We start from the raw sequence: 14,899 nt of genomic DNA, 5'->3' as shown, positions 1-14,899 counted from the left end.
ATCAAAATCTGCCAAACTTCTCATATTACTTCTGAATAGGATGTCTACTTCATAAATTGTATGAAAATTGTGAAAATAATGTTTCAGATCACTCAAAACACATATGGAAATGGAGGCACCCTTATATTGTGTTAACACACAACAGGTTAAGTAAAAGTAAAAGTACAGAAGTACTTGTTTTTAAAAGTAGCCTACTTAAAGTCCCACTCCGATCATATTTTTGAGCTATTTTTAAACATTCCCAGTGGTCTTTAAATTATGATTATGCCATTTTTAGCCAAAATCACAAAACCTGTGCCGTTTCTGGGACTTTGCTTCAGCAGAGCGGCAGTAGCTCATTAGAAATTCGCCTCTGCGTTGTGGGCGGAGCCGTTGGCACGGAGACGACCCTCCCCCTCCCCGTTGCTGAGAGCTCTGTCTCTCCTGCTAGCTTAAATCCCCAAACTGTCAATACCGGTGCAACAAAAATGGAGAACAATATTGGAAACATATCCAGCCGTACAGTTTTGAGCCAGATGCCAGCTCGGACGAGGAACAAGAGGACGTACATAGATCTAGTCGTCGTCTACAAGTGGATGTATCAGAATGGTATTGTTTTTGTAATCTCTTGAATTGACTATTTCAGGCCAATAACTCCTAATAACATGTTAGTAAATAAATATGTTTGTGGACATGCTCCAAACATTTAGTCAGATTAACCTTTTTGAAGTTGATAGTGTCTTGATGGAAGGCACTGCATCCGGCTTCAAAAACAATTTATTGACGAAGCCCATTTTCTTCTCCTGCCAGTTGGTGAAACAGTCTTCTGTAAAGTGCTGAACGCAAACCGATGTGTGGTTTTTAACATTGCCGTGACCAAGGAACGTAATCCATCTATCTCTCACAGCAACATGTTTTGGTAAAGCATGAAAGCTAATACCACTATTTCTCCTCTTAGCATTGCAACCCGCTACCGCACATAGGTGTTGATCCGCCATCGTCTTCTCTAGAACCTGAGCGGGCGTGGCGGGGAGTATGAGCTTGTGGCCCCGCCCAGTGGAGTTACTACGTCACAACTCCAGTCTATTTCAAACGGCATTTTTGCGTCTGCTACTGATTCACAGCCATTTGAATGTAGAAATACTCAGAAATACAACTTTGAGCTTATTTTTCTAAAGATATGTCCTCTAACATAAGAAAAATGCCACAAGAACATGTTAACACCTAGAAAAACATTATTTTCATCGGAGTGGGTCTTTAAGTATCAAAAGTAAAAGTCAATGCATTATTTTATTATTGCTGCATTGTTGTAATACTTACAGTACCTTATGCCTCTGAATCTATGCCTGCCTACCCTCATATCAATATCAAATTTATTTCTAGAACACAGTTCCAGTAGTGGGATTGAATGCGAGATTGAATAAATGCACTCAATAACATCCACAATGGTTTCGGACACCCAAATGGCTGTTCCCTCAAATAGTGCCCTATTTAAAGTTTTTTGGCTTTTAGTGTGAATATGTTAGCCTTATTGTTTTCTGTAAGCTAGTGTGCTCCAAAACAATGACAAAATTCGCATTTAGAAGACCAAACCCAACGTTGAAAATGAAAATCAGGTTGATGTCAGAATCCAACACCAATCTCCAACGCTGAACAGACGTTAAAAATGACTGACGTCGGATTCTGACGTCAACCCGACTTTATTTTCAAACCAAAATGCAACCACTGCAACCTAAATCATCCCCTGACTGACGTACTTTCGATTCAAGGACCTTGACAGAATTATAGTGGAGTAAAGAGTACAATTATTTGTCTTAAAGTAAAAAGTTTACAGAAAAAAATACTCAAGTACAGCTACTCAAAACGTGTACTTAAGTATAGTACTCAAGTAAATGTACTTTTGTTACTGTCCACCTCTGTCAATTTACAAAAACAAGCTAAGAGAGGAGAACACCAGAACACATCTGACAAAACCAGTGTCTGTTGCCATCCGTCAGTGCGAATTGGCCTCAACAGCAAATGTCAGTTTTGTTTTCCCCCACATACTTTAAATTAGTTCTTTCTTGGATGTTTTATTTTTTGTATTATAATGCACTGATCCTTGTCCATTTTCCAGTTTCTTAGCTTTAGCGTCAATACATTAACACCATTTCTGAATTATAAAGAGCTTTCCATTATTTATTCAGACTATACCTTGGGCCAGGGGTGCCCAATCCTGCCAAAACAGGAGTTGGCACCACTGCCTTCAGCTTATGACCATCAGAAATCACCAAATATTGCATGCAATTTAATTGCTTGTCCTGGAAAAGCCATTTATTAGGATAAAACATACTTTCACCAATATTCTTCCCTTCCATTTAAGAGTTCAAGCTAGTCACAAAACACTCAATGCTTTCAGTGGTTTTTAATTCCACCATTCTGCCAACATGGCAATACATGATTTCACTTAATAGCACTTTAAAACCATGCATTAAAATACAAAATGTAACTAATTGAAAACACGCAGTAGAGAGCACCTATAAAAGGCAAAAAGCAGCATGTCAAAAGGGGGAAGAAATTCTTACAAAACTTTATTTGAAAATTTACATTTCTGTACATACTTTAGTGATTACTTTTATAGTTAAATATGCAATAACTTGAGTATGAAAAATAAATCACAAGTCGTTATTCAAGGGTTTAACTTTCAAAGGAGGTGGTCTTCTGGGAATCTCATTTGTACTCATTTTTAATTTAAAAACACATTGTGCCTCTGAAAACGCAAGAATAAGGGAGTATCTAACAAAACTTAGTGTAGAGCTTTTGACAGGCATGACAGCACGTAACATTGGTTTGTTTGGCTTTCAAAGGGCTGGGCAATTCTATTCACAATGGAAGTTTCTAATAAACAAACCGCTTCAGATCTTTAAAGCTTCCCCAACTCCCCGTTTGTTGGATGCATAAAATAAAAAAATTGATAAAAAAAAAATCCATTATCCATTATCGAATACGTTGTTGAATGATGCTGTTGGTGGGCTTGGGTTTCTTGATGGCATCCTTTTCAAAACCCTTCCAAAGTCGAATGGTTTCATCAGCAGCAACAGAAGCCACAGTTGAACCATCTGGACTCATAGCCAAGTTGAGGACTCTGTCTTCATGTCCTGAGATGGATAATTTGGGAAGGACAGGAATTTAAATGTAAATTTGCAATTTAGTATGGTTGTAATGTTTAACTGAATGAAGGGTGATGACCACACAAATTTACAAAGTACAAACTCAAACTTGCCTTCAAGCTCTGCAACTTTAGTGAGTGAGGGGTATCTCCAGATAATAACCTTGTCATGAGCAAAACCGTGGCCAGACACCAACTCTTTGTAATTCGGTGCAAAAACAAGAGACGATACCTGGAGGGAAGCGAAAATCGTATCACTTAAGATAACATTACCTGTGCTAGAACATGCAGGGAGACAGTGGGTGAGCCTACCTGTGAACAAGTATCAAATGCACTGATACAAGAGCCACTGTTGGCATTCCAGATGCGAATATGACGGTCACTGGTGCCCCCTCCTGATGCAAGGATGCTAGGCTGCCAAGGGCACCATGCCAAAGCCTTAAGGGTGCAAAAGGGACAGAAATCTCAACTATAACCTCAGTGGAAAATCAGAGTGGGAATAGAGGTTCATGTCCTTCCAAATTCAAGTTACCTTGACCGCTCCCTGGTGTTCACTTAGAGCATGGATGGCTTGATATTCCGAACCCGTCGTCATTGGCCAAACGTACACCATATTGTCATTGCCACCGCTAGCTAAATATTTCCCATCTGGAGACCAGGTAAGGCCACAGACTTCCTGAGTGTGTCCACCGAAGGTAAAGATGTGGTGGTCTGCTACTCGAACATCATGCTGATGAATCAAACCAGACCTGGAGCCACTGTGGAGAACAAACAAAGTGTTAAACCCCCTCAAATACATATAATCTGCAGAGCGCAAGGAGATGCCGTCTTACCTAGACAAAACATGATCATTCCAACTCAAGCAACCAACCCTTGCCGAATGGCCATCCATGCTGCGGAGACGCTTTTGGCACTGAACATCCCATAACTGCAAGAAATTGTATGACATTGAGAAATTCAGCAAACAAGATGGCAATTTGCAGAGCAATATCTTGACTGGTTTATGCATAGTAGCTGCAATCTCTACAGAACATCCATCATGACTGTGCGTTCACACCGGACGCGAATAGCGCGTCTACCGCGTCTACAAATCGCGTCTACCGCGTCTAGTTTGACGCTTGACCACTTTGTGTTAATTCGCGTCAATGGCGAAATTGACGCGCGTAAAAACAAAAGTTTGAAGCGAAATTTACGCGCGTCAGAGGCGAAATCCGGAGGCGAAAGTTTCGAAACCCGTTGGCGGCCATCTTTTTAGATGTTTATCGAGCATTAGCATTAGCATTATTCGAGAGAGTCACCGCTCGTATATGCTCTGGAGAGCAGAAACAGCTGCGTAGGGGACATCGTCGCTGTACTCGGGTCCACCAGACCCTCCGGAGGGTTTCAGGAGTTTCACAATTTGCTCCAGGAGCTAGGTTTGGTGGACCTAATGGTGAGGACGCTGATGAGGACAGCGTAGGCCGTATAAGCCCTCGGCCTCGAGTGGTCTATGCCTGTCGAGCCCGCGCTCTACAGCCCGGCGCGAGGTTCACCCTCGCCCGCATCCACCTAATCTGTCATTTATTTTTGTTTTGATAATAAATGAAGCCAGCCTCCAAAAGTGATTAATCTGTCCTGTGATTTTTCTCTCTCTCTCACACATCACTGTCCAGACACGAACTTATATGTTGGTTGTCTTTACATTATAATAATATTTCATATAATCTAGATATGGAATAAATAGCATTCAATGCAAAATGAATATGTCTCATATATTGAAATCAAGTTTTATGTGATAAAATATTTGCTTTGTTGTGCATTAGAACCACAGTCATATATTACAAAATAATTTATTGAAGCATCCAGATACTTCACCACGTGACAGCAGCAAGCAGCTAGGCTCCTGATTGGTTAACGCGGCGCGAATTGACGCAGAAGTTCAGATTTTTCAACTCGGGCGGCAGACGCGAATTCGCGTCAAACGTGTGAATGCACAAATAGCACTAACTAAATCATTCGCGCGTAACGCGCTTAACGCGCCAGACGCTCAATTCGCGGCATTCGCGCGAACTTGATGCGCGAATGAGGCGTATTCAGGTCTACCGCGCCGCGCTCTACGCCTCATTCGCGCTGCAGGAATTTTTTACGCGCGTAACGCGTCTTTGCATTGACTTAACATTGAAATCACTCGCGCCTTACGCGCTATTCGCGTCCGGTGTGAACGCACCATGAGAAACTGAACACTGGAGTCAAAAAGGTGAGAACCATAGTATAATTATTCAACCACAGTATGAGAAAACAAAAGTCAATTACCTCGACTTTACAATCACTGGTCCCAACAGCCAAGAAATTGCCATCTTTGCTCCATGAGACAGAACAGATGTATTCATTATCATCCTCCATTTTCTTCAATAAAACAATGCTCCCCATGCCAGCATCCCACAAATACACTTGGTTGGCAAGGCCAACTGCCAAAACATTCTGCCTTCCCCAATCCATCAGGTTCAGATCTGGACACAAATTTCAACATTAGTCTCACATAAATAGTCTCTTCAAATTAGACTACATGGTGGAATGCAAAACTGTCAGCTCACAGAAGTCGTTTTTGATATCAGGGGCATCTAGAATTCGCTCTGGAACGGAGGCAATGTACCGGCTCTTCTTGATCGAGACCGGTGTGGGAACCTGACTGTAGAGAACCTTCAAGTTGTTCTGATAACCTGTGGGAGATGATGTTCGGTTCACTCGAGGGAGCCATTTGTGGAAGGACGTTACCAGGCAAATTAAACTTAAAGGAATGGTTCACCCAAAAAATTAATCGTCATTACCAACTCACCCTCAAGTTGTTACAAACCTGTAGAAGTTTTTTTCTTCTGTGTAACAAAATGATATTTTAAGAATGTTGGTAACCAGAGGCCCATTGACTTCCCTAACAGGGAGAAAATGGGAAGAAAAAAACCTATTGAAGACAATGGGTGCCGTCAACTGTCTGGTTAACAACATTCTTTAAAATATCATCTTGTTACACAGAAGGAAAAACACTTATACAGGTTTGAAACAACTTGAGGGTGATAAAAATGCCAATTTTCATTTTTGGCCGAACTATCCCTTTAAACCAATAAGCCAAAAACAAGTTATTCAATTTAATATTACTACTAAAAAATAAAAACCATACCCTCAGGGGCGTTCAGTGGCTTTCCTCCTAAATGCAAGATCTTTGCTTCCTCAATGTCATATCCATTTAGTGTCACAGACCAAGCTTTCTGATTTGGCTGCAAGGACATTAATTGGCAGTCAGAAAACATCTATAACCTGATGCATTTATGATGATGTTTTATTGTAATAATTTATAAATACAACACAATTGTTATTATTAGGAACTTACTGCTGTAGAGGAGTCTTCCACTGGCTCGTTTTCTTTGGAAATAAGAAAACTTGCTACATCCAACTGCTTGTTATTTCTTGTTGGGATGAATCGATCTCCTCCTGCCTTAGAGGGGGTGTTTTGGGTCTTGCCGTTCTTTCCTTTTAAGAGACATTGAATATTTAACACTGAACTGAAGACACTCCAACTAACTACAATGACCAGTGGCAGCTCAACAGGGGAGGCACAGCCTACCCAAAATTGTGAGGTGAAAATGGGAGAGGGATGATTTAATGTTGATAAAATTCCCAGTTATTCATTTCATGTCTCAGAATGTGCATTTCTTTCACCACTGGAAGTGTAACCACCGCAGGACTCTTCCCCAACTGTGTTGAATCTGTGAAACGCGAGTCTAAGGGGGGAAAAAGGGGAGCCAAATCCATAGCCGGAGACTTGTGCCTCCGTTAGTAAAAAAATAATAATAATATATAAAAAAAAACCTATCACCAGAGTATTTTACTTTTAACGATTGGGGTGTTGAGGAAAAGACACAGGGCAGAGCAGGTTAGCCTCCCTTGGTATTAGAGCCCGACCGATATGGATTTTGGGGGCCGATACCGATAAAAAAGCCAGATACCGATATATATCGGACGATATTTTTTATGTGTATATTATAATACAGTAGCAATATTATGTATGTGTATTATAGTACAGTACCAGTAAAAAGTTTGGACACTTTCCTATTGGTGTACAAACTTTTGATGGGTACTGTATATAGAATACACAGTATAAAGAGAATAAATATATAAACTTTTTGCAATGATCACTCAAATATGGTGATCAAACACTTGTGTGACAAAGATATGTAATGGAGACACGGTGAATGATAGAATGAGAATGATACATTTGAGCTGTAACCAAACTAGTTTGCATTGCATGTTATATTATATTCTAAATACTGTTGCATAATCTTCACTAACGACTTTGTCTTTTAACTTAGTTATAAACATAACTTGTATCAATAAATATCAAAAGTGTCACTGACAAAACCTTCTCTTCTTTTTTTAGTCTTAATTCCTCTAATCTCTACCAGTGGAGGAAGAACTCTGATCTCTTTACTGAAGTAAAATTAATATCATAATGAAAACGTTTTTAATTACATATGTACAGTACTTTTATACTATTTTAAATTAGTAAGCAAAATGTAAACATGAAACTAAGTGTTATAATTATATAACTTATTGGAATATTGCTTGATGTTGTAAGCATTATAGGCAGAATGAGCTTTAACACTATCTACACCGGACGCGGCCGTTATTGCTCGCGTCGCAACAGCTGTTTACCCGAGACTAGGGATGGGCATTTTTCACAAATATTGCATTCGAATATTCGGGCTCATAAAAATCGAATATTCGAATATTCGTTTATTTAAATTAAGTTTAATGAAAAAGACGTTATTTAATAAGTTTTTTTTTTTTTTTTACGTTTTTGTCACCATTTCTGAACAAGCTTAGGCTACAATTAGGCAATATACACAACAAGCTTACGATATATGTTAAAGTTTTCTTTTAGTTGAAAACATTAAACAGTAGGCCTATGTGTAAACAAAAAAAAAATATTAAAAACAAAAGCATTAATAAAAGCATGCTCAAGCAGCGCGAACGGAAAAAAAACGCCTAATAAAGCAGATTGCGCCAGATATCGTACAGAACGTACACACACTCGAGTCAGCATATCGTGTTTATATTGTTTCACGTTTATATTGAGAAAAACGATATCCACATGCAGGGGCGCCGCCAGCAATTTATGCTCGAGTGAGAAAAGGCGCTTTGCTGACAGACGCTTCAGAGACACAAAGATAACGGTGTTCTAAGTTTCTAACAGCACTTTGCGTTTTCTGTTCTTAAACCGGTCTCCCTCAACGAAACTTAAAGTATATGTCCGGCTCAAAATCATTTTGCTATAAGATAAGTTATCATTTCGGATCACGCGGGGTCCAGCTGCGCTTACCTGCAGTCGTGAATGCAGTGATGGACAGCTATCTTTCCTCATTCGACTGTTTGGATTTCATGGGATTTCTCATTGTGGTGATATTACAGTATAACTCGGAATTACTTTTGATCAAATTAATTAATTAATCTATTTAGTAAGATCATTTTCAAGTAATTCCAAACTTCGCGAGGCAGACGACAACATTATGTGATCATATGTGATCAAATGCACACAACTTGTTAACACTCTCCACAGCGCCACCCAGTGCATTTAATTATAACTGCGAGCTAGTGCTTGGGATTTATCATGGATTCACTGCATCTACGGCCAGCAAAGCAACGTAGTAAAATTCGAATAGTAATTTATTTTTCCAATAATAATTACAGATCGAATATTTGAAAATTCGTGCACATCCCTACCCGAAACGCAAAAAATTTTACAAAGCAGAATGGGGCATCAGTTTACTGTCGGAGATTTGTCGCTCGCGCAACGCATTTTAATCAATGTTTCATCAACCAATTGCCTGGATTTAATAAAGTAGTAAATATACAGCAGACAATATAATCAGGACTTCTCAGCTGCGCGCTTGCAATAGTCACAAGCTCACACAACACATGACAGAGGCTGGTAGCAGAGAAATCAATTCTGTGAATTACACTGCGTAAATCAAAAGTAATAGGCTACTACCCACCGCATGAAGGGTTGGCTCTCAACAGAACATAAAATATTCGTTTTATTTTTCGTGTTCGCATTTATGAGGAAAAAACAATGTTACGGACTGTAAAGCTCTGAAAGCGGCACTAAAGTGCTTTAAAACGTTTACAGAGGCCTCAAACAGAAAGCACAAAGCCTTTCATTAAAGTGAATTTCGTTTTGTATTAATTGTATCTTAATTTTAATCAATGTTTCATCAACCAATTGCCTGGATTTAATAAATTAGTAAATATTGCAGACAATAGATAATCGACACGGAGGCGCCGACGCGTTAACTGCAACTCGTCTCATAAATGAACCGAAACTCAGCGTATAGACCTGAGAAATAGATCTATATTGAAATGTCTACTTTTAAACAGAACAATTCAAAGCGAAAGACAGACTGCTCTCTGCTGTAATCCGTATGAAATGTGCATTTCTCTCTAATATCAGCCCGCCAATATATCGGTCGGGCTCTACTTGGTATATCAATCATCGGCGAGGTGTAAATTACGTGGTATTAGTTTGAACTGCTACCGCTGAACTACCATTCGAACAACAGCTACAAATTAAAAATGAAGGACCCATGGCTAAGTTGCATATAGGCTACAGCAATCAGCTTTACTAGACAGCCGAACGTGCGCGTTTAACATGGACATTTAAAAGGACTGAAGGATGGATTTTTGCTTCAAGTGATAGTCTAGGACTAGGTAGGGGTGGGACAAAATAATGCGGCAATATATAGTTGTCCTCCGTGCGATATAATCGATTCACTGACACCCAATATTGATATTTTAATTAATAAAATAAGGCGCTCTAAATGGATTTCTTCATGGCTCCTCGAAGTGGTGCTCAACACATGAATGAGGGAACATATACAAATTAAAGGGTAACTAAACCCCTGTTCAGAGCATGACTCCACCCACTGGCAATATTTGAAAAATGCTGGAAAAGTGGGCGGAGCCCAGCGGGGATAGAGGTGATGAACGGACACTATCCTGATCGTTTTCAATACTCGCAATTCCAACTCCTGACTCGCTACAGTGGTTTTGACAAAACAAGATGGTTTTTATACTGCCATGGATGTGGTAGCTCGTACCAAGGGCGTGGTAAGCTGAAACCTGCTTACGTCAGCTCTCACTGCTACCGTCACGAACTACCGCAAACATCCAATAGGAAAATTCAACTGCAGTAGCCACCGTTCAACCTGAAGAGGGCAGCACTCAGATGTTTTTACACCATATATTGTAGAATTAAAACACTTTATACCCAAATGTCAAAAAAAGTTACTCGAATCAATGAACAGCACTAGGGATGTCCCGATCCGATACTCAGGATCGGTATCGCTCCGATACTGCCATTTTTGCGGGATCGGGTATCGATCTGACATCGATCAGACGAGGCCGATCCAAATCCGATATTGTGGGTATACTATTATGTGTTATTGTTAAGCCCCACAAAATGCACAAAAACATTCTAAAGTACCATAACGTTTTCGTGCACTCTATTATAAGTGTTCTGAAGCTATTATGTGAGATATAAATTAATATTTAAGTAATTAAATTCAAGATCACGTAAATTTTTCCCTCTCGCGGCTGTCAGTCATTCTCCATTCAGCATTCAAACAGCGCGTCGCGTTCGGTTGCAGTCAATGATGAAACTATCTTCAAGATGATTCAATGTTAATACTATTATACTTGATCTGTAAGATAAAGGTCTATGTTTTCGCATAAAACAACTTTATCTTGCTGGACTTTATTGCTGTAACTCAATCGTGTTACTCTCTACCGGGTGTCGGACGCTGTCAGTTTGATCACAACACTAGAGTCAGAGCACTATAATTGTTCTTCACGCGCACAGTAACTGAAATTTAAAACTGTTAAAAGAAAAGGCTCAATAAACGATTGCATAGATAGATACTGTATAATACACTGTCCATCAATATGTATCTCCGTTGTGCTTTGAACTTTTCAAAGCGGACTCGACGCGCTGCGTGCTGGAACTCCACGTGGCTTCAAGCGCATCATTCTCCGCTCGGGATGCGCATAAGCGCTTTGTGCCGCACTGTATTGGAGCCTTTCATATCATAATGCATTGACGCAATTAAAGCTTATTAACATTAATAATTATTAATGTTGCTGCCTCATTAAATAGCTGTGCAATACACTTAAAACATGTCTCAATTTTATAGCAGATTTAGCTATATCTAAAATAATTATCTTTTTCATTTTTGTTATCTTGTTTTTCATGAATGTATTTTACAACAATAAAAAGAGCAATGTGTATTATCCACTAATCTAGTTTATAATAGCATTTTTGTCATAGATTATGATCATATATTTTGGGGATTTGTTGTTTATCTTTATAATGAAGCTGTCTGTATTAAGTAGATTGTGTTTAACACACACAAGAGTGATAATCAGTTTAACACACAGTTATAGAAATTCTAATTGATTTAAAAAACAAAAACTGTACTGGTATTTTCACAATGTAGAATGCTGCTGTTTAAATTGTTTTAACTTTAAACCTGTTGGTAGCTAGCTAGCTTTAAGTACTGAAGTACCTGTATTTTCTTTCATTTATATATTTCTTTATTTTTTTGTAGTGTTTGAATAAAGGGTGGCAATCTTTCATAATCAACTGTTGTTGTGGACTATATAGGAGGTATATTTTAGGTGGCTAATTGAGAAAATTGCTATATTTTTTATTAGTTTAAGAATAAAATAAAAATATCGGATTAATATCGGTATCGGCAAAAGCCAAAGCTGCGGCATCGGTATCGGTATCGGAAGTGAAAAAGTGGTATCGGGACATCCCTAAACAGCACTAATAAAGCCCCAGTCTTACAGATCATTCATTAAAAAAAAAGTTGGTTTAGTGTTTAGTTACCCTTTAACTAGCATAAGAAAAAGAGGTTTTTAACAGGATGGCGGAGAGCAGTGAGAGTAAAATAGATGCAGCAACCTGCACTTAACCTTTTCATGGGCATTTTGTTTTCATAGTTAGACCGATATCTTGATGCATCATAGGATTGTCAAGCAATATTTTATCGCAAAATTGGTGTATCAGGATATTATTGGTATCCTGAGGTACCCCGCGATTCCCACCCCTAGGACAAGGTAAGTTATATTGTCTTGTTGAATATTTATAGAAAACGACACGTATACAGCAAGTATTCTCTGGTAACACTTTACAATAAGGTTCGTTAGTTAACATGAACCAATAATGAACATCACGTATACAGCATTTATTAGTCTTTGTTAAATGTTAACTTCAACATTTACTAACATAATTGATTAAAATCTTGTTAACATTAGTTAATGCACTATGAACAGCTGTATTTTTATTAAATAACGTTAACAAAGATTAACAAATACAGTAACAAATGTACTACTCATAGTTAGTTCAAATACATGTTAACTAATGAACCTTATTGTAAAGTGTATTCTATAAGTGACCAAAAAAGCCATTTTAAAGCAGTTAAATTACTTGGGAGTGGATTGGACCGCTAAAATTGTGTGCCTCTATTTTAAAACCCACCAGCCACCACTGACAATGATCAGGAGCTGTGACTCTTACCTGGTGTTTTACTGGGGGTTTTGGAAAGGCTCACTGATCGGTTGACACTCTTGTTTGGTGAGAGGGATTTTGTGTTGGTGGAGCTGGATGTGCTGGCTTTCCTCTGCCACCTCGCCATCGGGGCGTTTGTGATAGGCATGTCCAGCCGGAGGACATTGTGGATGTCAGTCTCAAACCCAAACTGGGACATTACTGCTAAAGAGATGGTCACTCTGTAGGAGAAAAGAAGACAGGATACGGAATCTGGCCACATGGAGCACGATAAAGTACCGTTTGATGAGATATATATATCAAAATAAGCAAACATACATTTTAATAGGCTTTCCATAAGCTTTGACAAAAGAATAACAACTTTAACTACATGTAGGGGTGTAACCATACCCTCATTTCACGATTCAATACATATCACGATACTGAACTCATGATACGATATTATTGCAATACTCCCAAGACATGGTAAAAGGTAACCAATTATTATTATTATTATTATTTTTTAATTGTTTACTGTTGATTAAAATGCTAAATTTCTAATTACATTGTGGGTGTAAATTAATAGGCTTGGAGCTTGTAACCCAATGCACAGGACAATTATATAAAAATATTCATGATTCTGAAGCTGAAAATTAAATACAGAATTATTTTAGACGAATAAGCTTGCACTCTGTCAGTAACTAACGTTAGATATATTTAAAATAATGTAACGTTAGGCCACTTTTTACTGGCAACATAAGACATTTGGAATCATCAGGAGTCAAGACCCACAAATACTCCCCCATTGCATTATTAGGCCTATACATTAAGTTAGTCACCACTATATATAGTTTAATGTAGCACCGTACTGAGACTAAAACTCTGAAAACTTGACTTTTTCCCTCAAATTAATTTTTTTGGTGAACTATCCACTAAAGTTACACATACTGTTGCAATTTTGTATTGCGATTTATTGTGACACGATACATTGTTACACCCCTAGTAAATAAGTTAGTTGTAAACGTTACCTAGATGATTAGCTGCTAACGTTACTGCACTAGTGTTCACAACTAACGTTAGCCTAATCATAAAACATATATATTTAATCTTACCACAAATCCAGCAACTTCGTTCCTCCGATGCACAACAAAATTGTCAATACAATTTAGCCGCTATTGTCTACGTGCAATTTTCGTGATTTCTTCGTCCTTCCACAAGCAGAGTCAAGACTCATCTGAGGGGGTGCAGGTGAAGACAGCTAACGGATGAACGCCAGTTTAAATGTCTTAAACGCGTGTCGTGATTGGACAATTCAAAAAACAAAGGTTTTCGCTGTTACCAAGGCAGCCAGGCAGAATGCTGAGCGCTGATTGGTGAATCGCATCATTGAAAACTTCCTGACAGTATTACATATTAAGAGTGCTTTAGGATCGTTTCTCAGGTTATGTCGTTAATCTGTTTTGTCGCTCACTGCTGGTTTAACGAAATTGTATTCTGAGGAAAAAAATAAGGTATGACAGAATAATATTTCTGAAATATGCATTCTGATTGAGTTGTTAACTGGAATGAGATTCACTTTATTCTGTGCTGCTCACATACAAGGAATTGTAATTGGTAAGACTTTAATGTGCTCACAGAAATACAGCAAATACACCAGCTTGGCAGAATTACAAGATCATTTAGAAAATAATAAGAAAACATTATACAAGTAGAGTTATTACATGTGCAATAAACCAAGAAATATAAAAACAATGAACTGAATATTGCACACATAGATTTGTAAAAGGAAACATGTTTGAATCAATATGTAAATATATGTGAATTTGTTTTGCACAATGTCTGGCCTGGCATTCAGTGGAAATATTGAGATGGCATGAGAGGAATAATGATTAACCATTCTCTTTCATTGCATCTTTTTCAAAATAGTGAATGCTGGTAACTGCCTGTTTCTTGACTGAGGCTGCCATTAGCGGAACATCTGAAGTCATACGTACATGTTAGAAATATCGAAACGATGACTTTTATTTTCGTTGAGATATCCTTTTATTTTAAATAAGAGTCTGTCACTAAGAGGTTAGAACTTTTATTTTGAAAATGCTAAAGACCGGTGTGGTCTGCCACTGTTGGGCGTGGCCTGTCTTCATGTTTTTGTTGCATTGGTTGCAGCAGTGGCAAAACAAATCCAATGTTATGTG

General features: G+C 38.4%; 1 protein-coding gene across 1 annotated transcript; it reads right to left on the bottom strand.

The window, feature by feature from the left end:
* Positions 1 to 2,940: 2,940 nt before the first annotated feature.
* Positions 2,941 to 13,963, bottom strand: cdc20 (cell division cycle 20 homolog). The gene is made up of 11 exons (XM_056260770.1): positions 13,817 to 13,963; positions 12,735 to 12,946; positions 6,492 to 6,631; positions 6,282 to 6,378; positions 5,701 to 5,826; positions 5,420 to 5,616; positions 3,961 to 4,055; positions 3,660 to 3,885; positions 3,440 to 3,565; positions 3,242 to 3,359; positions 2,941 to 3,116 (listed from the first exon to the last, which is right to left on the bottom strand). Exons 2-11 carry the CDS (start codon positions 12,922 to 12,924, stop codon positions 2,956 to 2,958), a joined length of 1,476 nt encoding a protein of 491 aa, XP_056116745.1. The 5' UTR covers positions 12,925 to 12,946; positions 13,817 to 13,963; the 3' UTR covers positions 2,941 to 2,955.
* Positions 13,964 to 14,899: the final 936 nt, after the last annotated feature.

Source organism: Rhinichthys klamathensis, unplaced genomic scaffold (genome assembly GCF_029890125.1).
Source record: "Rhinichthys klamathensis goyatoka isolate OS25496 unplaced genomic scaffold, OSU_Roscu_1.1 h1tg000178l_1, whole genome shotgun sequence".
NCBI lineage: Eukaryota > Metazoa > Chordata > Actinopteri > Cypriniformes > Leuciscidae > Rhinichthys > Rhinichthys klamathensis.
The sequence above is the reverse complement of the archived record's forward strand: the minus strand, read 5'-3'. Positions and strand labels throughout refer to the sequence as shown.

Coding starts and splice junctions, on each gene's coding strand:
- cdc20 (XM_056260770.1), bottom strand. CDS start 12,924: ATGTCCCAGTTTGGGTTTGAGACTGACATCCACAATGTCCTCCGGCTG. Junction 5,827..6,281: donor GCCACTGAACGCCCCTGAGG/GTATGGTTTTTA, acceptor CATCTCCCACAG/GTTATCAGAACAACTTGAAG. Junction 3,886..3,960: donor AATGATCATGTTTTGTCTAG/GTAAGACGGCAT, acceptor TGTTCTCCACAG/TGGCTCCAGGTCTGGTTTGA.